The sequence below is a fragment of the Pipra filicauda genome, unplaced genomic scaffold, assembly GCF_003945595.2.
Source record: "Pipra filicauda isolate LSUMZ 115617 unplaced genomic scaffold, ASM394559v2 scaffold54_size4384275_pilon, whole genome shotgun sequence".
NCBI classification, from domain to species: Eukaryota; Metazoa; Chordata; class Aves; order Passeriformes; family Pipridae; genus Pipra; species Pipra filicauda.
The window spans coordinates 3,742,671-3,768,104 of NW_024104698.1; the positions used below are offsets into that span (position 1 = coordinate 3,742,671).

At 41.1% G+C, this 25,434-nt stretch overlaps 1 protein-coding gene across 9 annotated transcripts in view; it reads left to right on the forward strand.

The window, feature by feature from the left end:
* The window catches only part of CLIC5 (chloride intracellular channel 5), an 81,193-nt gene extending 68,464 nt beyond the window's left edge, over positions 1 to 12,729 (forward strand). For all 9 annotated transcript variants that reach the window (XM_039387286.1, XM_039387290.1, XM_039387287.1 and 6 more), the window contains 2 exons: positions 8,188 to 8,369; positions 10,582 to 12,729. In XM_039387286.1, coding sequence (XP_039243220.1) covers positions 8,188 to 8,369; positions 10,582 to 10,749 — 350 coding nt within the window. In that variant the 3' untranslated portion in view covers positions 10,750 to 12,729. The remainder of the gene's footprint in view (positions 1 to 8,187; positions 8,370 to 10,581) is intronic.
* Positions 12,730 to 25,434: the final 12,705 nt, after the last annotated feature.

The following is a 25,434-nucleotide window of genomic DNA, read 5'->3' on the forward strand; positions in this document are numbered from 1 at the left end:
TGATCAGTGGAGAGAGACATCAATCCATTTCTAAAGAGCAGTTTGATTTATCTTAAAATTTGGATCTAAAGCTGGGTGATCTTTCTTTGATCTTCCTTTGGAGGTACCTGTGTTTCATTGCTATCTATAGAGGAGACTTGGACAACTAGATGGGACTAATTACCTAACAAGTAGATGGCTGAAGTTAGGCAAGGTGAATTTTACCTCTGAGTAAATCAACAGATTTTTGATGTGTCTGGATTCCTAAAGTTGCTTATGGTATCTATCAGCTGTATTTCAGCTCCATGTTCCTCTGAGTCCTGGGTGAAATGTTCCTGGGATTTACCACCCCGATGTCTCTCACTGGACATACACAGAATAACATATATATGCACCTACAAATACAGAAAATTTGTCCCTATTTATGCCTGATTTAGACCACATCTGAAAGGCGAGTTAGGACCGAAGTTGTGTGGCTGTTTGCATGTGTGCACCTGTGTTTGTGTGACTCACTCCCCTACTGATGTACAGTCACCTGAACACTGACCAGGAGTGAAAAATCCCTTTTCAAATCCCAGCTCTGACTTGTCTGGAGGACGAATATGAACCTCTGTCACCTAAAACAACCCCCTAATCAGGAAAATGGAGTTGAGGAATAACAGACACTAATCTACTTCTCTTCTGTGTACACAACTAGGTATTTGTTGATTCATTAAGTGAGTAGAAACAGACAGATCACACCTTTTCCACATGGATGTGTGGGCATTTGCCTTTATTGTGGGAACATGCAGAAGTGTCTGTTCCAGTGAATATTAAATTATTTATCTGGAGTGGAAAATCTGTAATAGGAGAGATGAATCACCCCAGAAACTCCCTTTGGCCCAAAGTTAGACATCTAAATGCCTTGGATGCAAAGGAGCACGCAGCCTTCATCCTCCTCTGCATTTCCAATGGCTCTCAGTGACTGCCCACTCATTGCTGCTCAGAGCTGGGGATTTTACAAGGCAGAAACATGTCTGGGAAGGATGTTGCAATGCTCAAATTGGCCATGTATTTGCCCTTTGGGGTGTAAGCTCTAATATTTAAGTACTTTTTAAAAAAATGGGAGGTATTATACTACATCACTTGAGTGAACAGTGAAATTATATTCAAAGGGTAGGATTCGTCTCTACTAACTTCACCTCCCTGAAAGTGAGGTGTCTAGTCTGAGCTAGTCCTTTAGGTTTCAACTGTAGTTGACGCAGCAAGAAGGGCATGTGTGGATTGAGTCACACTGGTTTAAATCAGGTGTCTCAGGCAGTTGGATGGAATTACCCTCTGGAGATGCTTAGTCCCTCTGAACAGAGGGAACCTACATAACCAGCTTAGACAAGGCACCTGACTCTTAAGTGGCCAAACAGAAGAAATCAAGGCAGCACTCAAGTCTCAAGGGTTATATTGAAATCACAGGGGGGAAGATAAACTGTTCGATATGTAATATAGAGTCATGTGTACTGCAGTCACAGCTCCTCCATGGAGGAGGATTAATCTATACAGATTATTGTTACAAACTCTGTTGAGCCTGTCTGAAAAAAAACCTGAGCAGGATGGAGAAAAAAGAGAGTGAAAATATGAATCCTTGGTCTTTAATCAGACTGTCAGATTCGTAGAATGATATTATTTTCTTACCTTAAATTGCTATTTCTTAGCTGGTTCCCCTCTCCTACCAGAAAACAGTATTGGGTCTCATATAGTATCAAACTTTGTGAATCTGGAAGTGATCAGGAAAGGTGGTTTGTTTTTTTAAAGGAAAAATAAATCGCAGATTGTTTGATTGCGACTGCGAATATTTATGTGCTGTTCCCCCTTTTCCCTCATTGCGTATTTCACCAAGTTCATTTGCGTGTGTTACAGGATAAATCTTACTGGAGGGTAGTGGGAGAAAGCAATAAAAAGGGAAAGCATCAATCAGTGATCCAGGGCAGCAGCAGGAATCGTTGTTCATTTCTGTACATGGATCGTGGTTTGTTGAACTTGCCTGGGCTCAACAATTAAGAACCTTGCAGTTCTGCCGAGGTCAGTCTCAGGTAGTTTCAGATGTTGGCTACAAAAGCCGTGGTATTGCTGGGCTTCAATGACTTTGAAGCCTTGTTGCCATCGTGCTTACAGTGGTAATTAGGAAGAGGGCCACATGTAGTTGACCTAGACTTGGAGAAAATGTTTTCTGACAAAATGTTTTTTGACAAAAAATGCCATAGGTGGTGTGCGTAACCTGAATTATTGGCAAATGTAGGTGGAAATTTGTGAATAGTATCTTGCTTTGAAAAGTAAAAGTATTTTCTCTTAAATTTTTTGAAACAAAAGGTTATTCTCTTTTTAATTTGGAATTGATATGTTAATTTTGAAGATTACCGACACTTTGAAAATGATGTGAAAATGATTGAATGCCTAGGCATGACTTACTTAACCAACCGTCCCAAAACATGTCTTTTTTGTTTTCATGCTTGTTTGAAAATCTTGCATTATTCTGCTTAAAGTTTATTTAAAAAAATTAACTAGTTTTGCTCTCTTTTCACAAAAATCAAGTAGTTTTAATGTTTAATTTGGCTAAACAATTGTTTGTTCTTACTGCTCTTATTGTGTCCTCTATGCTTTGCGTCTCTTCCCATAATAACTGTCAAGTGAAATCCTCGTCCTGCAAATGGTTCCACTCAGACACATAAAACACGAGTCATCTCATCTCATTTTAGCTATTTTAAATTTAGGTAGCCACTCTGCCTATTCTCAAAAGAGAGAGAGAGGTTGAGGCTTCTCTGGTGGTAATTCAGCTTTTCGTAGGCTACTATTTTAGGATGGAATGATTTGCCTTCCAGCGGCTCATTCAGGCCACAGAGATTGGCGTTTATGTGCTTTGTCTGCTTTGCTATTTCTCCTTGTCCCAACATTAAACAAGGAAGGAAATATTTGGAGTTCAAGAAAGGGGAAGAAGAGTCCTCGTCTGACCTCTGCAAATGCTGTGGGTGTGGGCAGCCTGAATTGGTTTTACTTTTTCCGATCCGTTTCTCTTTTACTACTTTCTAGTTACTTTCCATTTTACTTCAGCCTTATTTGACCCACAGAAAATAAGAGATGGAAAGGACCAACGATGCTGGAAGTTTTTTGGCCAGTATTATTTCAGAGGTCAGATTAACTGATTATAACAGTCTCTTTTGGATTTAAAAGCTGCTGGAGAAATCGTAACCCCGCTGAAGTCAACAGCAAAACTTCCATGGGCTTCACTGTGCCCAGAATTTCACCCTGAGTACCTACTAATGAATCTTTGTCGTGTGGACCTCCACTTGACTTGCAGGATTCCCCTCCATGCATTACATTTTCCAATGTTTGCACTTACAAGGATTTCACTCCGTCCCCTGGAAACAGTTGCACAGGCTAATAGTTTAAGGAAGTTTTTGCTTGAAGAGTTGAGTAACAGAGCCAAAGTCTGTTCTTGGTTGAACTGGAGTAAATATGGAATAGATTGTTGACAATGCAGAGTTACTCTTCTTTTATGTCAGTGTAACTGAGAGCACAATTTTGCCAATTATTAACTTTTGTTACATTATTTGTATTTCTGTGCATGTCAGAATTTGTTAATCTCATTGTTCAACATCAAGTAACCTTTTGCTGAAAACGGAACGTCATTCTGAATTAGGTATCATCAACTAAATTGAACCTCACCCTGTGCATTTGACAGATGGTAATACATTCATTAAGTGTTCTGTGGTTGCTTTGAGGTTGGAAAGTGCTATTTTTCTGGCTTCTAACTCTGGATTCTTAAGTACAGTTGTTTAAAAGCATAGTCTTGAAGGGAGAAGGAAAATGACAAAGAGCTCATAAGGTTTTTTTATTAATAGAGTTGTTTACTATTGATGGGATGACAGGGCAGGACTGTGATTGCTGTAAGTTGTCTTGGCTGCATAAGGAGCCCAGAGTGAAGTAGTGAAGGCTGAGAGAGATGGATCCACCATGGATTTTGTATATACATGGCTACAACTTCTTGGAATTTGAAATTATATTAAATATATCCCTGTGGAGGCAATATGATGCTGGAGCCTTTGTGCTTGGTAATTTCACTGTCCAGAGAGATGGTTTCCAGGAGTTCAGACATTTCAGCTGTTGATGGATAAGCTTATGACAGGGTTCCTCTCATAGAGGTGGTCACATTTGGGATCTCTAAGTTCATACTGAAAGTCTGCAGGGCGGGGAAGCAATTGGAGGTGGAAACTTCAAAAGCAGCACAGAGCCACATTCTCAGGCTCGGTTCCACTTGGTGGTGTAATACTGAATCCTCCACCCTGAAGTTACCAAGACAATGCAAGGGTTAGATTAGACACTTCAGGAAAGGTTGTCCCCACAGCTGATTTAGGGGTCACTGAAACCAAGTGTAGACAAGAAGACTCCACTGAACACAGAAGGAGCTCAGGGTGCTTAATTCAGACTTATTTAATTTATTCACTTCAGGGAAGATTAATCCCACCCATTGGCTGTTATCAGCAAATTTATTTAGTTATTTAATGATGTTTCCCAGAGAATAAATTGCCAAGGGAATTAGGTACTTAACCACTTCTGAAATTCATTGTGGGTGGTACTTTCACAAATGGGGAATTAGTAATTTTTAGTTAGTCACACCATTTTAAGCACCTTCATCCAGTCCAGTGCTGTGACTGGTATTCATATGACCTCTGCCCTGGTGAGTGCATCCTCTCCCCTGTGTTCTAAGTGGAGACAATGTATAGAACCATCCAGATTTTCATGAAATAGCCATAGTATGGGAGGTTTGAAATAAAATCTTCTGCTGAGTTTGCTCAGTAATATGAACCCAGACAGCTCTTTCCTCAGCAAAAGTCCCAGAACATTCAAAAGCTATAAGATATACTGAAGGAGTTATTTCTTTCCCTGGTCTCTGTTCATATTTTTTCACCTTTCACATAATGCTTAAATTTCTACCAGGTAAGAGAAAAAATTAGATTTTTTTAGACATCCTCCTACTTTGAGTGGGGATTTCCCTGAGTACCTTCTCAAGGAACATAAGACTGTAAATCATATAGATAAATCTGAATGTATCAGGACACCTAGCAAGTAGGATTTGCAACATGGATATTTGCATATGGATTTCAAAAAATGCCTTGAAAACCATCAACAGGCTTTAAAAATCTGATCACGTGCACCTAAAAAACATTTGATATTGCAATTTTAGGATCTTAATTCTCTTAGTTTTCAAAATTCTGGTCACTATTTAATTGGAAGAGGATCAGTCTTCCCTTTTTCAGTTCTCTTCTATTTTCCTGACTGTTCTGAGAGATTTACCAGGATCAGAAGAGTTTTAGTTAAATAAATGGGGTCATTGGTGTCATAAGTAGTGGTCCAGTTCTTGACTATCAGGGTATAAGATGGTCTTGACCATGTGGTGATTTCCCTGTGAGATGTCAGGATGCTGTGTGTTCATTTCCTGGTGGGATGTCAGGATCCTGTGGGTTCCAGCAGAGCCTGTGAATTAGGTCACAAGTGTACTGAACCCTGAACATATGCTTATTTCTGACCTAAAGCTTCTGTATGCAAGGGCCAAGCATGAATTCAGATAGAAGTTTTTCCTGGTGTCACAAACAGGCTTCGCTCCAGGCATTGTTTTTGGGACAGCCATGACACATTTTGATATAGCAGAAAGAGCAAAAAAATAAACCCAAACCCTAATAAGTTCTGGCAAAGTTACATAAACACATCTCACCTGCTGCTCCTGTCTCTATACACGCACCTGACTCACCCCACAGGCTAACACAAAGCATCTAATGTCCTGCTGATGCTGGAACACTGCTCGGATGACTTGGAGAACCAATGATCCTACTGGATGAAGGAAATACTGGAAAATGCTCAGTGTCAAGCCAATTCTCTAAAATCTGGATGAGCAAAATTGAATTAAATAGCAGTAATTCAAGTCTATTGTCTCGAACATAAATGCATTGTAAGAGGACACAATCTGAGGCTGACCAAGAGAAGGAGAACTATCTATTCAACAGGTGTTATAGGTCAAACCAAAAATCGATTGCTAAATCTTTTGAGTGTTGCCACATGGGGGTAAATGACACACTACAGAGTTACTACCCTCCAGTAGAAGTTGTGGGACTCAGTACAGCTGCAGGCAATTAAAGGCACCACTGCCAGCATCTGACAGCAGAATGTCAGTGTCAAAATTCAATTTGAATTGATTAAATGAAGGATGGCAACACTTTTGTTTTATGGATGGCAGCACTTCAGTCGCTTTAGATGCTCTGCTTTCAGAAATAAAATTCTTTCCTTCCCTGCTATGTTTGTGGGGGTGTTTTCAGTTGGATCACAGTCGTTTCTCCAGTCAATCAATTAAGCCAGGGTTTGCCACTGTGTCTCAGAGTCAGCCACAAAAGAGCTGGTATGGTTCCCTGGTGCTGGGCCAAGAGGCTTCAGTGGGAACAAGGCATCAGGCAGCTTAATCTGACTTCCACCGCTGGCACAGGTTTAATGGATGTAAGGGCAGCAGAGAAATCCTGTTCTGTGGTGTTCAGCTTCTGCTCCCTTAGTGGCCCTGGACATGCTGCCTTTCTCTCCATGCCAAAAATACAGGGGTGGCTGACAGCAGAGCCTGTAGAGCTACCTGTGCCAGCAAGCCTCTCTGTGAAGGGTGATTGCTACAGTCCTTTCAAGCTTCTGTTGTGCTCCATAAATGTATTTAGAATCATAGAGTGGTTTGGGTTGCAAAGGATCTTAAAGATCATGTGGTTCCAAATCCCCTGCCACGGACATTTCCCACGAGACCAGGTTGCCCCAAGCCCCATCCAGCCTGGTCTTGAACACTGCCAGGGATGGAGCATCCACAGCTTCCCTGGCCAACCTGGTACAATGCCTCATCACCTCACAGTAGAGAATTTCTTCTGTATAACTAACCAAATTAACCCACTTTCTGTTTGAAACTTGCTCCTTGTACTTTCCATAGGCCTTGTATTGCTGCGTTGCCTGAGTAACTTGATCCATTGAGTAGACTCTCCTAAATTCAGTGGCAGTAAGTTACTCAGAGATATAAGATTTTACAGGATTAGGCTTTTAATTCTGACTCCAGGCCAGATCTGCAGCAGGTATAAATCACTGCAGGTAATTTTCACCAGCTGAAATTCTGGCCCTGAGCCCATGAGTCATGTTGTTATTTTTTCACATTGTAAATTCTTGCTGTTTCTTATTTATGTTGCTTTAGCACTTTGGGGCACTTGTTGGGAACCAGGACTCCCTGTGCTTGTCACCCTTCAAACAGAAATGCAAAAGACCCTTCTTGCCCCAGAGTGTTTGCAGTTTAAGTAACACGTAAACCTGCGTAGAGCCTTTCAGCTTTTTATAAGTGCATTATTGCAATCAGGTCTTTGTATTATCCTGCACATGAAGTGTAAGAACACAAATTCAGTGCCTGGGTGAAAAAATTTGCACTCTCCTGTAGAGGTCTAAGTGCTATTTAAAGACCGGAATTTGTTGAGCCAGCAGCAGTGTGGGACATGGTCTTTAGTAACTGTTCTGAAGTCTCCTCTCCATTGTGACAGCCTATTTGAGACATCTCAAAAAGACTATTTGCAGCTAAGGTTGAGCCTGAGGTAAATGTGAATCTTAACTGTGGCTGAGTATCTCAGTTGTAGTATATCCTTCACCTCCATAGAGCTCCATTTAGCATCTTTGGAATTACTACTATTGCCTTTAATAACTCTGGGAGGGGGTTGGAAGAAGTAAAACTAAGATTTCTTAGAGCTGAAGTAATGCTAAAAAATTCAGCTTCACTGCAGTCATATGTGGCTGCTTAGTTAAATAAAGTAGCAGAGTACAGGACTCCAGTTTACTGTGTGATGGCCTCTACAGACCAGAATAGGTTGTAGGTGTTTTATTAGTGTATCATAAGCTGTTCTTTCCTTCTGGCATCTCTTTCCCTGTTTTTTTGTTGTTTGTCTAGGCAGGAGAGAACATGGCACAACAGGTTCCTGTGTCCCTTTTTCCCATTGCAGGATGAGCTTTACCCTCAGGCAGACCTTGCTGGGCTATTTTGTCATAAGGTTGTGTAGACTTTGGAGTACAAATTAACAACAAAGAGATGGTTCTTGGCTTTTTTTTCTAGATACTACCATAGCCATTGACAATGAGTTCTTACTCTGCCCTAATCACTTATTCTTTGCTTTTTTGGGAAAGCTCTTGAAAGAGGCTTGGTGAAGGCTCTGAAGAAGCTCGATGACTACCTGAGAACCCCTCTGCCAGAGGAGATCGATGCAAACAGCACTGAAGAGGACAAAGTGTCCAAACGCAAGTTTCTGGATGGAGATGACCTGACTCTTGCTGACTGCAACCTTCTGCCCAAACTCCATGTTGTCAAGGTGAAAGATGTCATGCAATGGTCAAAGAAGCCTTGTCTGACAGTGATGTGCCCTACTCTGGCAGCTGAGTGCTAAAGCCAACTCGTATTTCAGCAGAGAGATCTGAAGTCCCAGAAGAGCAGTTTGAAACACACTTTTATTCCTCAGTGTTTCCTATAATTTAACTAAGGGAACTTTGTACGTAGTACATGGGAAAACTGTCCCATCACTGATTAGTGGCAAAGACAATATTAACTTCTATCTCATCTCTTTATTTTTACCCTGCTACAAGTAACAGCAGTCTTTCGTATTAATTAGTTCTTAGTGTTCTTAAGAGACTTGTCAAAACCTTAGGCAGGTCCCACCCATTTGTAACTTAAGAGCAGCAGTCCATCTTTTTGGGGAATATTTATTCCATCTGGTGTTTCACACAGAGAAGTTAACAAATCAAAGTCACCGCAGAGGTCCAGGATTTAAGATGTACTATGGTCGCTGGTATAGTGCAAATGATGTACATCATCTTGACTTCTAAATGTTGCATTTATTTAATTTATCAGATGACATGTTGCTTTAGAATAACGCAAATACCTGGCAGACCCTGGCAAGCAAGTGAGCTAGGAATTAAAGCCAAGTCATGCATCTAATTTGGCTCCATGAGCCAAAACATAAACTGAGCCTGGGAGCTGACTGCACACATGCAGAAAGAAAAATAAATAAATTTAAAAAGTGCATAAGTCACCAGGTGAGAAATGTGATAATATCCTCACAGGTTTAGCACTTTCTTTGGCTTGTCTTCATTGATGACATTGGAGTCAGACAATGCAAAATGAATGTATGGCCCCTTACTGGTTCTTGTCTCCTTGGGATGAAATGAAAGATGTCAAAGGAGAATGAAAATTTTTCTCAGACAAGCATCACCATAGGATATTGCCTGAAAAACATTTTGTAGATAGAAGAAAAGAGTAAATTATTTTTTCATTTGATGGAAGATGTGTGCTGGAAATTTTGAAAATCCTAAGTTTCTCAGCAGGTTTTATCTTCCCCATATGTGTGTAAAGCATCACTGAAGGCAAGAATGCTTAATTAAATGCAGTTTAGGACAGGATTTTGACTTGCATATACCAAGTGAATCCTGGTAATAAAAACAAATCACAGTAATTTCTGAGAACATGACTGTCCTAAGAAATTTGAGATGGAAAACAGCTCTACCATGTGCTTTAAAAATGAAGGGGAACTCTGTGGCACATATGTATGTAATTTATGCCCAGGAACAATTTTATACTGTCAGAAAAACTAGAGATTGGAAGCACTCATTAAATTAGCTAATCCCTCCCTTCCTATCAACTAGTTCACTCTGTCACCACAGGCTTATTCTATATAAGGGAAACTGAAATATCCCAATCCAGCAAGGTACTTAACCAACAAGCTATAAGCACAGATTAATCCCATTGACTTCAATGAAACCATACAGGTGCTTAAAATTAAGTATGCACTTAACTATTTTCCTGAATAAGAGCCTAAGTGTTTTTAGAAATCCAAAATTTCCCTTGATAGACAATTTCCTAGTCTAACAAGTCTTGAAATAACCATTTTCTCACCAGTTTATCCCAGTGCTCCTGTTTCTAATATCTGCTAAATCATGTTGGTTTCTTAATCATGCTACTCATACCACCCTGAATTTTTCCTTTTCATGAACCAGGATAGAGCCTTCCAACAGCTGTAGGTGGTTACATCCTCTGACCCCATTGGGCAGGCAAAATATATTAAATATATTAAAATTAAAATATAGTATATGTATAAAATAATTTAAAACAGAAATATTAATATGAAAAAATTATAATTTTTACTAATGCTTTTCTCTTAAATCCGTCTTTCTTTTTATGATTCAGCTCTTTCTTATGTGGCATCTCAGCTTTAAGTAATATACTAAAAACTGGTAAAAAAATCCCCCAAAACTCAATATGGTAAAATAATGAATTTCAGGTACCATAAAAATAGTAATTTGTTGGCAGCAGCCCGGTCACCGACTTAGAATGTCCTTAGCCCAAGTAGCATCTTTGCAAGATAGGGGACAACCAACAATCCCTTTTCAGACTTTTCTAAGTCACCAAGCATTTCTCTAATTTGCAGTTAATTCTATGACAGGAAAGAGTAAGAAGCTCTCTAGGGAGGAATCTGGAGAAATATATCACGAGCAAGATGGTTTATTCTCCCTTTTGTCTTTTTGTTTTAGATTGTTGCAAAGAAATACCGCAACTTTGAGTTCCCGACGGAGATGACGGGGCTGTGGCGGTACCTGAAGAACGCCTATGCCAGGGACGAGTTCACCAACACCTGTGCAGCAGACAAGGAAATCGAGCAAGCCTATGCAGATGTGGCCAAGCGGCTCAGCAAGTCCTAACTGACCTCAGTGGTGGCTCAGTATCCCCTTTTACAGACTCTTCTCCTTGTTGCCTTAAGATATACTTTGTTGTTATGCTGTCTGGTTGGCATCCCTATGACTTCACCTGTTCCAAGTGTATTGGTCAGGGACAAATCTGCTTCTCCCTGGAGAAAAGGCAGCTCTGGTGGGGTGGGTGGAGACCCTTTAAAGTCTAACCTAAGATCTGGCTCGACTAGTATTATTTGCAATCAGTATTGGAAATGAGTCTTTACAACTTTCTTGTTTCATGTGGGGCGTATATCACCACCTGTAGTCTTTACAGTTTTAAAAATAAGATATTAGCTGAATATTCGGATAAGAGAGTTAGGAACACATAGAACTGGTTCTTCTGTAGGTTATTTCAAGGACGCTTTTCCCCCCAGTGCTAATGAAATCCTGAGGCATGAACAAAATACAAGAGAGAGGGGGGGAAAAATAGGAGTTTGACCCTAAAGCAGAAATACTCTCAGCAGTTATATTTAAATAAACTCTCTGAATGCACGTTCTGTTTTAGCAGGCCCAAGAGTTTATAGGGTATTTATTTTTAACTTGGTGGAAGAGGGGGAAGCCAGAGCAAATATGTCAGACTTGCAGATGCTACTCTGCATAAAATTTGCATGGTGTTGTTGGATCCAAATGTTTAAAGCAAAAGAGAGTGAATGAACAACTGAGCAGGCAACCCTTGGAAGAGCAGGGCTCGTGCCAAAATGCCCAGTGGATCAGCTGGTTGGTAAAGACAGACAGACACAGCTATAATGGGGGCAGCAGATTGACTCCAGCACCCACAGAGGGAATTGGCACAGCTAACCAAACCATGTAGGATATTGTCATCTTGACTGTATGGCTGCCAGTTCCTTTATAATTGCTATCTTGGGAAACTTGGATCAGCAGTAGAAAGCTGTCGCTGCACATGAATTCCAGGCAGGGGGAAGCGCTTTCTTCGCCTTGGGCTCCAGATGGGTCACTTTCAAGTGCTCATCATCTCACCCCAGGAGAAGTTTGCTCTGAGAGCCTCAAAGAGGGCAGGCTGAAACAGTAAGAGGCACGTTTCCAGCCAGAAATTCAGCAAGTATGCCAGCAGAAATCCGTGCAACATGCCTCAGTCCCGTTCATCCAGGGTTTACCGATCCAGGTTCCATGATTCTGAATTAGGAATTTTTTTCTAACAGTAATTATTTTGTTCTATCTGTAGTTCCTTCCTGGCACATCTGCTTTATACTAGTGATTATTTGCACGTTCCTTTAGCAAATTCAGATTGACAGCTCTTTTACTTGAAACTCATGTGCCCCAATATGTATAGCAGTGCACACGGCTCATGATTTTTCAGTTTAGGGGGATTTATTGCTGTTTTAAAAGATAAAACAAAATTGAGCTCTAACCTGATGTGGCTCCCCTTCTGATCGGAGCTGCTAGAGCTGCACAAATTTGAGGGGAACCCTGAGCTGGTGAGCTGTGACCAACAGGAACCTCACAGCAGGCTTGTTTGCAGCCAGAGAGCTGGAGGAGTGGAGACAGCATCAAGTGCCAGCCTCTGCCGTGTGATGCTGATGACAATCTGAAACCATCCTGTTGCTTTAGTGGGATTATTCCACTTTTCACACTAACCCAGCTGGGCGTAGAATGTTACTCATTAACTGTGAAGATAGTTTGTGGTTGACTATTGTTTCTCATGCAATGGTCAATTTGTTCTGAACTTTCAAAACCTTGTAAGAAAAATCCATGAACTCTCAAGTCTTCTCCTAGAACGGGCTGTTTTATCAGTGGCTAGACAGGAGGGCAAAGGCTCGCACTCTTTAAAATATTGCTGAGAAATCAGCTGGCTCAGAGAACACTAATAGCAGCCAGAAAAATCTAATGAGATTAGAAGTGTCTGCACAAGCACATGTGGCTTGTTAAAAATATTTCTTCATGAGGTTGGAATTATTATTTGTGATATTATTTTCTTTTTTTCCCTTTTATTCTGGCATTTATTTATTTATTTATTTATCTTGATTGAGTCGGTCCTTTCTGTCTGTTTTTCTGGTTTTGTTTTCACTCACCGTGCAGGTCAAGATGGCTCGGTCAGTTTAGAAAAGTGTTATTAGCAAAGCTCTGCCAAATTGTTCCTAGTGAAAAGTCTTCTATCTGACCAATGGTCACAGGGACTTTTTTACTTCCAGTATGATTTGAAGCATGTTGATCAACAGAAACTACATTTTTCTCAGGTTTGTACTTCAGTCAGTCTCTTTGCTTAATCACAGTTGCAGTGAATCTTTGAATAAAAGACACAGAGGCGGATGTAGATTCTTTCTCTCTGCTTATTATATTTAGCTCCTAAAAGAAGACTGTCCAAACATGCAGCAGATCTCAGGCAGGGTAAGCAAACCAGGGTCTGCCCTGATTTCCATGTCTCAGTCTTCACCAGTGTGCTGAATCCTGTGGTTCTGAAACATTCTTACATGTCTTTCTGTAGTTTTCATAGATAAGGGCCAAATCACAATCAGTTGCTCTTAGCGACCTCAAATTGCATCTGTTTTTGAAAAATTATGTTTAAAATGGTTGGGCTTATACCACAAAGAAAATGAGCTGTAAGTGCAATGAGCACTAAGATGATTTGCATGTTCTTAAAAACTTTTAAAGATTTCATTTTAAAATCTATAAAAATCCCCAAGCTACCTTCCTTCTAATTAATAACAAAAAAATCTTTAAATATCTTCATTTTCCTAACAGTACCCCCTAAATATCTAGATAATATGTAACTATGGGTATGAGAAAGAATAAGAAGAAAATGGAGCAATTTTCAGCTCCCATGCCTGTTCTGCCACAATTCAAGTCTCACTCTGCATCCTAATTTGTATTTTACTCATAACTCCATTATAGGCTGATACAAGATTATGGACAGGTTCAGGCATTCCCTGACCTTTGTTTGAGTTTGAAATCCAAGTTCATGTTTTCAGATCTGTAACTTTTGCTCACCTTTGTGCTTTTTGGCTTTTGTAGTCAGAAGCAGGAAATACTGGAAATCCTACACAAAAAAGTGTTTTGCTAAGATTTTGAACTCAGTTCTCAAGACTCAGGAGCCATCACCAATGAGAGTTTAAAGGGCTCCAGACTCCTTTAGGCAGAGTGTTTTTTGTGACCTTCTATTGTATTTAGAATTATAAGTAATAAATATTAATCATACAGGATTGTATATCTACATTGGCAAGGCAGCATTTCTGAAAAGAATCTAAGTGACAAGACAGACATTGCAGATTTATAATAACTTTGTTCATAAATTTTTTGCAAGATGTAAAGAAAGACATAGTGCAGAGGGGGAAGAAGCCAACAATGTGGATTTAATCATCTACATTTCAAAAATGCAGACCAAATGTCTGTGAAGATGTCCATTTCATCTAAACATTTCTTAGATATTTATTTCAAAGCTCCCTGCTCAGTCAATCCAACACTCCATTCATATTGGAACTAATATTGATTTTTCTTCTATTAGTAGTGGTATGGGAGTGCTGGAGGATCCCATAGATTAGTTACTCTTATTCTCTGTTAGACTGTTTGAATTGCCAAGAGGTCATTTTGCTGTACAGGTGGGACTAGAGAGTATCTGTTTCAAGTCTATTTAAATGAGGGCTTCAGAGAAACATTTTTTTTCCAATAGAAATCACACAACGATATTGCTTTATCAGGTCTAGCGTGCAATACAGAGCTACAGGTTACTCCTCTGTTTGCACCAGCTGAAAAACCACTGCCCAGCAGGGAATGACAGTCTATATCACAAAGAAATTAGACAAAGTTGTTTTTCTTACAAGAAAGTTCAGCTGAAATGCATGTAGCATTTTTTTTGAATATTTATTTATTTTGTTTTAACCCCTGGCTACCTTGTTTTAACCCTCCCCTCTTGTCCCTGCTCAAATTCAGCTCCAGTTTACCACAACCATTTCCTCAGTGCTAAGTATCAGAGTGCTCAAGGACGGGCACACAGAGAACTGTGTTTTAGTGCAACCCTTCCGTCTGGTGGGATGAAACCCCCTTTCTGCATCGACTGAGTTTGGCTAATTAGCCGAGTTTAAAGTATTGCAAAAATTTAGCCAGTGGAAGTCACGCTCCTGTAAAGCCAGAAGCACATGGAAGCATTGTTTTTTTTAAAATGAATTGGTGTTTTAAAGAAAAAAATATCCCTAAAGTCTTGTGTCTTACTTCATGTGTATTCTTTCAAGCATCAGGAAGTTTGCATTTGTTTATTACTCTTCTAGATATATTCATTATTCTAGGATTGCTTTTGATATTAAGAAATATTTTTCCAGTAAGATTTTGCCTTTTTGCTGAATCTTTCATCTCTTCATTAATTTTGATGTCTGCAATGACCTGGTAATTCCAGAGGCGGCAGGAAAGCTGTGAGGTTTATACTTGTTGGGATGTTGAAGGAGGTAGTAATTTATTTTTTTTTCTGGAGAAAACAGTATTAAAAGCATTTTTAAAAATGGGTCTTTTCATCTGGGATACTTTATCTGAGAATGATAGACTGTTTAGTCTGGATTATGAATTTCAGCACAGGCATGAGCAAGGCACCGTGAAGGTGGCTTTGCCTAGGGATTTCTCTGAGATAGTAGACATGTTCCCTCTGAGTCACAAAACTTCCCATTTCCTTGGTCAGGAGGGGTCTGCTGGTTTGGACACTGAACTGTGACTCACTCAGTGCTCAGCATCGAAGAGGGGGCCTGTCCCCTTTTCTCCCCTTCTGGCTGATGTGCAGGGAAAGCAGAGAGCATTGAACTGCTTTATTGCAACATTCGGACCCAGGAAAGCCCAGAGACACCATCCAGTGCTGGTTTCCAAAACTTGATCAGTCCATGTTTTAACATGTGGCGTAAAGGCCTGAGGAGCCCTGTAATCCCCCTTCAGGCACTCTCCACACAGGGCTCAGCAGGCTCTCACAGACCACAGCAATCATCTTACAACCCTGTTGCCCCAAATCATTCCCCTTTCAACATTCATTGGAGAGATGCTAACGCTGAAAATACTCCAGAGGATGGGTTTGAATGTGGTGTGTTTGAGCTGTGCTCATCAGCTAAGCAGCTCTGAATGATGACATTGTCACAGCTCAGCAGGTCACATCTCTGCTGCCAAGGGAACAACCCATCACCCTGTGGAGGACCCGAAGCTACTTCGCCAGTGATAGTGCAACCATGATGAAAGGGCCACCTTTCCTCCAGCCCAGCTTCCTTGCTGGAGTGTGTTAGAGCTCAGCTGGGGCCATGATCCAGCACTAATGAGCATTTCTAGCTTGCAGCATGTGAATAGAGACTACTCGTGTGTTTAATGTCAAACATGTGCTTGCCTGCTTGCCTGGAGAGAGGCCTAAAAGTCATGACAGAAAAGCCTATATTAATGAAGGGCATTATTATTCTCTTTCCTTTGAAACCCTGTGGCATAATTCCCAGTGGGGGAATTCCCAATAGGAATTCCCAGCAAAGCCGAAGGCTACATAAGCATGAAGATGTTTCAAGTTGCAAAGATGTCCTTAAGAGAACAGAAAGCACTCAAGGAGAAAAGGGAGCAGCAGCGATATACAGGGCCTTAGTGCAGAAGGACACCAGGTCTGTCCAGGTGGTAACTGGAGGAACACGACTGGTGCTGCCAGGCTCTGTTCTGGTCTCATGGGGAGGTTCAGAGTGGAGCTGGGACCAGGCTGGTAGTGCAGTGCCAAGGCATGTTCCCCTGTATCTCCAACCACACTCCCTATGGTGGTATCCCACAGCATAATGATGCCTCCATTGTGTCTGCCTCACTCTTATTATGAAGTGGCTTGTCTAAAGAAAGGGTGGGGTATTTTTTTTTTTATATACATACATGGAGTAAAAACAATCCAAATACGCTTTAATGGCTCTCAACATGATACTGTCAATTCTCACCACAGAGTGGAATTTGTTGGTGGAAATTAAATTAAATTAAATTAAAACAGAAAAGCTTGGCTATTGCTAATGGGTACTACTGGGAGCCCTAAAAGCAGTTTGCAGTGTAGAACCATAACAGGAGCGAACATCCTTTAATTCCCAGAATCGCTTGGGTTTCACAGGGTCATTTTAGCCTATTCTACTGCACTGCTGAGAAGTTGCTCTTTCCCAGTCTCCCTAGGTCTATAAACTCTGAAGAATTTGGGAAATGGCTACAGGCACCACATCAGTCTTTTTCTTTTTCGCTCTTTTTTTTCTCCTTCATTAAATGAACTACTTTAGTTTGGAAGTAAGCAATAAGTAAATAGAACTTGCAAACAGCAGATTTCTTTACTTTTTCTTTAAGAAAGATTTTAAGAGCTTTCAGAAAATGAGAGGTTATCCTCAGCTTTGGGAATAAACTGTGGTATAAAATATATATGGAAGTGGAATTCTGATTAAATAATTGAAAGATCTCAGTTTGTTTTAAGGAGCATGCTTAGGACTAAATGAACAGCATACTCCAGTTATTGCAGTAGGGACTTAAGAATCAGTTCTAATTTCCATTTTTTTAAATATTATTTTTAATTACTTATTTTCCACATAGAAACTGTATATACATATATATTTTTATATATATAAGTATATATTTTCTGTTAATTTTACTGCATTATTTAATGCAATAGTGCTGTGAAGTTTGTTGGGATGGAGGGTGGCATGAAGAGGAAAACTTACACTCTTGAAACAGCGCTATTATTTCTGTGTCTTTGATTTGGTTCCCATTTGGATAAACAAGAACCACACCATTTAGTTGTGTAGAAGCAGGATCTCAACTTCACAGATCCAGAAAGTTTGACAGTCCCTTGGAGGACAGAGTAATTTGCTGTTTAGCAATCTGAGCCTTGTAGTGGGCACAGCACATTTCGGAAGGCGTCCAGGACTGTCCTTGGGTGAAGGAGCGTGTTGCTTGCAAAGCACCCCAGTGAATCCCCCGCAGTTATAAAATGAGATTAAGCCATCATGAGACATGGACTGGCCAACCCCAAACCAGACACACTCGCCTGCAGCGCAGCCACTAAATTGGTCTGACATCAGGAACCGCAGCGAAGGAGCTTGGCCTCAGCAGTGAGTCAAAGCAGCATCTTTGTCACCAGTCATTTTCTATTTATAATGACACAGATCTATTTTATAATCACGGGGAGGCACAACAGGAGTGTGCTTTGTTCTGCCTAAATCGCATTTCTCGTGCGGGTGCGTTTAAACACAGCCCCTGGCCCTTTGCCGCACACCACACACACCCAGGGCGGGCAGTTCTGGCACAACAATGCACACCCTGTCGTGCTTGAGTGCTCAAAGCCTCCTGTGCTGGAGCAATAAACTCCTACTAAATGGCCTAAAAACGTTCCCTTAAGTGCACTGAGCTGCCAGGCCTCCTCACTTCTCATTTCCAAAGCTGCTCTGTGTCTAAGCCTTGGGTTTCAAACAAACTAGGAGTGTATTGTGTTGTTTAGTGGTGGAAATTACTGGGCATTATTAACTGTAAGAAATTGGGATGAAAAACCCCAAACCCCAACCAGCCCTCTTTCCAAGTGCAAAACTGACAGCTTGTGCTGCAGGGGACTGTGTTTTCAGAGGTTGTGAACAAATTCCCAATAGCTGCTCAGGGAATGGATCCTCATCTGTGCAAACCTTGGAGCTACGACGGCAATCCCCCTTTGTTGCTTTCTTCTCTTTTTTTTTTTTTTTTTTTTTTTATTGAAGGGTCCTGCTCTGTATTTCCTAGAAAATTTATGATGAAGTGATCAATAGATTTATTTTTGTAATCTGAGTGTTTTCAGTTCTGAAGCCTGAAGATCAAAACCAAGTTGCATAGTGAGATTTAGGGGTGAACAGAAGTGCTTGTTTTTTCCCCACAAACCCGCTCACTTTCAGATCCTGACTCATTTGGGGCATGATCCTCATTACTTTGAGAGGGTCTGAGGTTGAAGGAGAGGATGGGGAGCCCATTGTACATGCTACTGTCCTTCCACTGAGAGAGGTAAGCAGGAACCGGTCTGGAAGTCCGTAAGAGATGTACGACAAGTTTCCTATCCAGTGTGTGAGCAACCTGTGCAGAGACCTGCATGGCCCCAGCTGACCCACAATTGCTTAAAAACTGCACTGACATTCAAAAGCAAAATTTGAGCTGTTAACAATGGCATGGAGATCAGACAGACACAGTACCTGTTCAGGGCATTATACAGGTAAAAATTGGCTCATTTAAAAAGGCTAACACCCAATTTGATGACTGGATTTTCTCCTCCAAAATGTCATTAATCTCAGAAATGCCTAATCTCTTCAGGGCTACCACCTGAATTATTGGACTAAAAGCAAGATCAGGAACTTGTAAGGAGAAAGCAGGAATTACCTTTAAACTCAGACCTGCTAAGGTTCACAGAAAAGTAATTTATTTGTAAACAACCATTTTATGGTGGCTGACAGTGAAAAGTAACTGTGTATCCGGGGGTCTCCATCAGATAAGAAAGAAAGCCAGGATAAATCCCTTTGCAGACTTGTGTTTTTCAGTTGAGGCACATCCTCTCTTAGTGGGCAGTTTTAGATTAGATTCCAACCTTTTGGAGTAGGAACTGTATATTTCTTCTCTGCATGTGCAGCTCCTTACACAACAGGAGCCTGATTAGGGTCTTTGTGTGCTGCTCTAGCCCTCATAATCTATAATAATAGGAAAAATATAATTAAAATGTCATTGCAGTTCACCTTTCATATTATGATTGTGCTACTGTACTCTGTCAACTGTGAATAAAATAATGTCCTTTTTGTATAATAGGTAGTATATTTTATTATTGAAGAAAGAGTTTAATTTTTAAACTCAAAAAAGTATCTGCTTATTGTTTCATTTTAAGCTTCTAAATAGATTAAGTAAATATTTCTTTTGTATCCTTCAACTGAGTATCTGTTAAATGAAGAAATCCACCTTCCTGTATTGGAGCTGTTTATAATTGTATTCCAAGAGTGATTAACACCTGATAATTTGAATAAAAGTGGTTTATTTTCTCATCGGGTTATTCCTGAAATTTTGTTTATTTTGTTTATTGGGTTTTTTTTTTGAACAGGCAACTTTTCCTTGGCTGCAAGAAAAAAATGTGTGGTCACAGCTTGAATACAACTACTCATGATCTAAAAATGGGATATGAGAACTGGTGGGGTTATAATACATGTCTATAAAATAATGGGTGGGGTGAAATGGGGAATGATTAGTCACTATTTCTTAAATCACAGGTTATGTGTTCCTAATGAAATAATCAAGCAGCAAGTTTAAAATAATCAGAAAGAAATGTCTTTTTATATAGTGTGTAATTAAACTTTGGAGCCCTTTACCAGAGGATGCTGTGCAGGTCAAAATGAATATGGGGTTCAAATATGGACATACTAACTTCCTGAAGAACAGATCTATTAATGTTGTTAAACAAGAAACTTTGGAAGCCATTTCCAGGTCAAGAAGTCCCCAAATACCAAGGCTTAGAGAAGGTCCATGAGGAAGTAGATTTCTGTTTGTCTTATTTCTTTCACTGCTTCTGCTGTGAGAGGTTAGACACGGCTGAGGGAGGGCTGGGTGCCTTGGCTCTAGGATGGCCTTTCTGATGTTATGATACACAAATGTGAAGTATTGTAAATTGAATTCCATCACAAAACTTTGAATTTATCTTCCGCAGAGCAAACCACTTCCAGAGGGGCATTAGAGACAGAGGCTTGGAATCCCTCTCTTAGCAAATGACAGGGAATCACATTCCAGCTAAAGCAACAGGAGTTCATCATCCAACAGCTGCAGCTGGAGAGGAACAAGTAGGATTTCTCCAAGGTTACATATCGACTTCTCCTCTGGTCACCCAAGATTGTACTCTATGGGCCACATCTCTGTAGTATTGCATCACTCTGGTACCACATCTCTTTGATGTTATGTGTGGTATAAAAATGAGGATCTATTTCAAATTCTCCAAACTCAAGGTGGTGCCAGCCTAATGTTTCTGTTTTAACTAGTTGTTATACCTGTTAGCTGAAATACCTATTCACTTGTTCAGAACTGTAGAAATCCAGGGCCTTGGCTGACTGCTTTTGGGCCAAGCTCTCAATGTGCAAGCACCCAGGTGCATCTTCAGAGCAAATGTGTTCTTTTTCCCTTTCTCTCCAATTGTGGCAGGATGAAATAAAAACAGGGAATCTGAAAAACTTGCCATTGGGCTTATCAAAGAATTAATAAATATCTTTTTTGCCCATTTTGTAGCCAGTCCTGAATGGAAGTTCAGCTTTGCTGTTTGGTCACTCAGCTGTGTAGGTGACCATGGCCAGCATTGTTGTTGGCTGATTGGTGACACTGGTGTGCATTTTCTAATAGAAACTCACACCTTGCACAACTCCATCATGTCCCTGCCTCACCAGAACCACAGGTATGAGACTGTTCCATCCTGCTGAGCATCTCTGAGAGTGGTCAGTACTGAAAGCTTCACAGAGGGTTGCTGGTAGCCCCCAGCCTTGGATTTTGATCACACATAAAAAATGTTCCACACTGGCGGTGGTTTTTTAGTGTTTATTTCATTAAAAATCATTACTTATAGCTCTGACTCCTCTCACTGTACAAAAAAACCTGACACTGGTCTCAGGCTCTCTGGATAGTGGTCTAGGTCATGTTTTACAGCAGTGAAACTAAGAGCATCAGATCCATTGGGCACTGTGTAAAATAAGAGGTTTCTGTGCTTAAGTGATTGTGATTACTGCCCTGAATGATGAAAAATGGGGTGAGTAACAACCTGGATCACTTATCATTTTTCCTGTCTTTATTTTATCATTCCTTATGCATTTGCTCTGAACAAGCCAAAGCTCTCCCTTTTCCATAGGAATATCTTGCTGCTTCTGGTCATTTTTTTGGTCATTTGGTCTCTGAAGGATCTCTTCTACCCAGCTAATCGCTCTCTCTGACGGGGATTTGTACTGCTGTCTCTCCCTGCTTGCCATGTGAAAAATAGAGCCCTTTACGGGCTCCACGGAGCCGCTGGCACCTCTTCCTTCAGGGATGGGGTGGGGGGAAGCTTTGTCAAGGAGGGTTTAGTTTGGTTTTTCTTTTTTATCTCAATACCTGATGTAACACTCTACACGTCCTGCTAGACACACTGCAATCAGTCCAGTCTGCGCCAGGCAAGAGTTTAGACATTTCAGGTGTCATCCATCCTTCATATCTCGTGCATGCCTTTCCTTTCATGAGCCCAGCAGATGCCTTTAATTGCCAGCCTTTGCTTCTTGGCTTTCCAAGAAGTAGCAGAGGAACTATGGAGTCCCTCTGGCGAAGGATGAAACGAAGGGGCCCAGCAGTGTTATGACATTTCTAGCACTGAATTGGCTTTGGGAAGAATGGGCTCTTTCCTCCTGTTAGATAAGCACAGAAATCTTAAGCAGATGCTTGCAAAACATCAAACAAATATATACTTAAAAAAAATAAATATAGGCTATACCCGCATGCCCCATAATCTGGCCAATATTCAGCCACCGCTGACAGGATCTTGCCTTTCTCTGGTGAAGCCTGGAGGAAAAGAAAAACCCGCAGTCTAGTCACTCCTCAGCAGGACTGGAACTGGCTCCTCCAGCATCCCAGAGCTCAGTGTGGCAATGCCAGTGGCTGGTGGCCAATCTCCAACCCACCCTGTTGTTCAGCAGCTAGTGGGAAATGCAGCCCTTCTCTCTTGGGTGTTGTGTGTACACCCCAGGGACTTTAAATCTGTTTAAGTTTCTGCCTAAATCAGCATTGCAGAATGCAAAGGGGAATTTAATGCCATAGGGAAGAAGGTGCAGCAGTTTGAAAATCCCAGATTGCCAAAAACAAAAAGAAAGGATATTTTCTTTAGTGCACATGTAACCCTTGTACTCCTGATTTTCAGAGCAGAGAGAATAGGGGAAGATTTTTTCTGGTTCCCTTGCTCTGAAAGCCACAGGTTCTGGGAAAAGCTGGATGGAAGAATATTAATTGAGAAGTGTGAGAAAGAATTTATTGCAAGAAGTTCCACTTCTCCCAACCCTTTGTTAAAATAATGTTAAAGAACATTATTGGTGCCAAGGGAAGGACTTTGAAGAACCTGTTGGAGTTCAGGTCACCTGTGTAATCCTCATTCAGCTCCTTGTGTGGGTAGGTTGTGGTACCAGTTTTCAACAGCTCACATACCACATCCTGAGCAGCTCCTGTCCCATTCAATGCCCTGGATGGGTGATACAATTTGTTTTCTTGGCATGGTGTGGTGCTGGGCTGCCTTTATTCCTTGTTTCTCAGCCTGTTAGGAAGGTCTTTAAAATAGTCGTGGTATCATGTGCTTTCTGCAGCAGCGTTGTTTGTAACTGCTTCACAAACATTCATTAGACCACTTCATGTGTCCCTGAGGGGCATGGGATGATGTTTCACAGCGTGGGAACCAAGACTGAAAACTTCAGATGTGAGTTTTCACTTTGAATGCTTGGTTTCACGTATTAAGACATGATTTCTCTCAGTATGTTACACTGCACTGCAGTTTCAGGGCGCTGCTGCACAAATAAATTCAATATTCTGGGATGACTCCCACTCTCTAGGACAGACTGGCACAAAATGGCTCCTGTCCATACTGGTTTGCCCTCCTAAACTGAATGGCTGCCTGCAAATCACTTATTAGAAACCTCCTTGGACAAATGAGCTTCCAAATGATTCCAAAAGCTGGTTTGGGAGGATACTAGGTGGCCTAAGCCAAAGGAGGTCTCACAGGCTAGACATATAGGTATGGTGTATATGGTGTATATATACACTAAGTAGTAAAGGCAGGTGTTTGGGTTGTGTCCTCACTGCTTTCAAGTGCAATCAAGAGTGCTCAGACGTTCCTGCCCCTCAACTGTTGCTTCAGGTCCCAGCGCCACCATGATGCTAGTATATAAAAAGTAACAAATTTGGGGGAGGTGAGCAGTATTTGATTTTTCCTAGCTTTAGAGTGTTTGAGTTTGCACGTGTAGTAATGTACTGCTGTAGTTTTTCCTTGTATAATGTTTTGTGTGCATATGTACATCTATTTCTACATGCATGTGCGTACACACATAGAGTGACACCCTTCCCTCTGTGCAGCATTTTAATTCTAAGTATCCTTAATGATCTCAGAAAATCAGTGCAGTTGATATTTGATCTGCCACAGGGGACCAGCTGGCTTTGGCAATATGTCTCTGCTGAAGCCTGGGTCCTTGGGAGGTTATTTATCATACTGCAGTGAGAGTCGTGCTGCTGTGCCTGCTCAGCTGGGAACATTCACTGTCCCTCGCCACGGGCATGATTCCCCAGGGAGAGCCCCACAGCTGTTGGAGCCAATTGGATGCCTTGCTCTGCATCCAGCGGGAGTAGCACTCATATTTATGGTGTATGGGCTAAAATCTTTATTCATAAAGAAGCAGCTTTAGCTTTTCGTTGTCAACGTGGATGTTGAACTAATCAGAAAGGGGAGCAGAAGGGTGGGGACAGGAAAAGAGGAGTTTGTGGGAATATAACAATGTTAAAGAAAAAACTCTGCTTGCTGTCAGTTAAGTCTCTCCATTAGTTACCTCTACCATTATGGATTCATTTTAAGATCCAGACTTCAATATACATAACTTTAAATCACTAACATCCTTCATGGCTCTGTGATTTGCTGGTTCCATATGTAGCCTCTTGGCCCATTGCATTGGCACAGGTTCAACTCTTGTTCTTTGGGTTACAGTTTCCTCACTTTGATGGGGGGATCAGGAGGGGAAGAAGAGGGAAAGAGCAGAAAGGGATGGTGAGACAGAAGGAAAGTGTTGAGGGAGAAAGAAAAAATGGAAGGAAAAGAGAGGAGCAAAAGGAAAAGTAGAAATAATAGAAAGGGAGAGAAAGCTCAAAATAAATCAGGAGAAGTAAAAAAGCAGCATGGAAAAAGCAGAAAGAGGAAAACGAGAAATGTTGTCATGAGCAGCTGTCCCCATCCTGCTACTTGTGGCAGCACTAGGATGCTGTGAAGCAGGAGGAGAGGGCTGATGCAGCCTTTCCCAAGTGCCTGGAATGGCAGTGCCATGCTGCTGCCCATCCCCTTGCAAACAGGCTCAGTCCCTGCCTGAACTTTATAATTAAGCTCACTGAGATTTTGCTTGGGGTCTGGGCTGACAGCTGTATTGAATTTTGGTATATTGTGTGATTTATCAGGGCCGTCGATGGGTGTTTGGATGATTTAGTGCTGCAAAAATACCTTGGAATGCAATGCACAGCAATATCTGCATTATTAATAACAATAATAATAAAGATAAATGTCCCTCCCCAGAGCTTTCGATGGCTGTGCCACTCAATTTAACATTTTAACAGTGGCATGTGGCCTCTCCATGGCACCTGGTAGCGTCTGATGGATTCGAGCAGGCAAAGAAAAGGTTATTTGTCAAACACTCAGCCTCAACTGTACAGTATTTTGAAAGCTCCAGGTCAGAGCTTGAACCACATTCCTGTCCCTGACATCCAGCGAGACTGAACTTTGTCATGTTATTAAGCTGTCAGCAGCACTGGGGCGTTATTTGGATTTCTGGTGGGAACTCCTTGCACATGCTTGGGGTGCTCTAGTGGGATTATATCAACACCATTGTAAAACACACACAAATGAGCTGTGCTGTAATTACCACATGAAGACCTCACTTGGCTGGGTTAATCAGCAGAGAATGGAAATACCAGATAAACACAAATGGCCCAACAGGATGTCTTTTC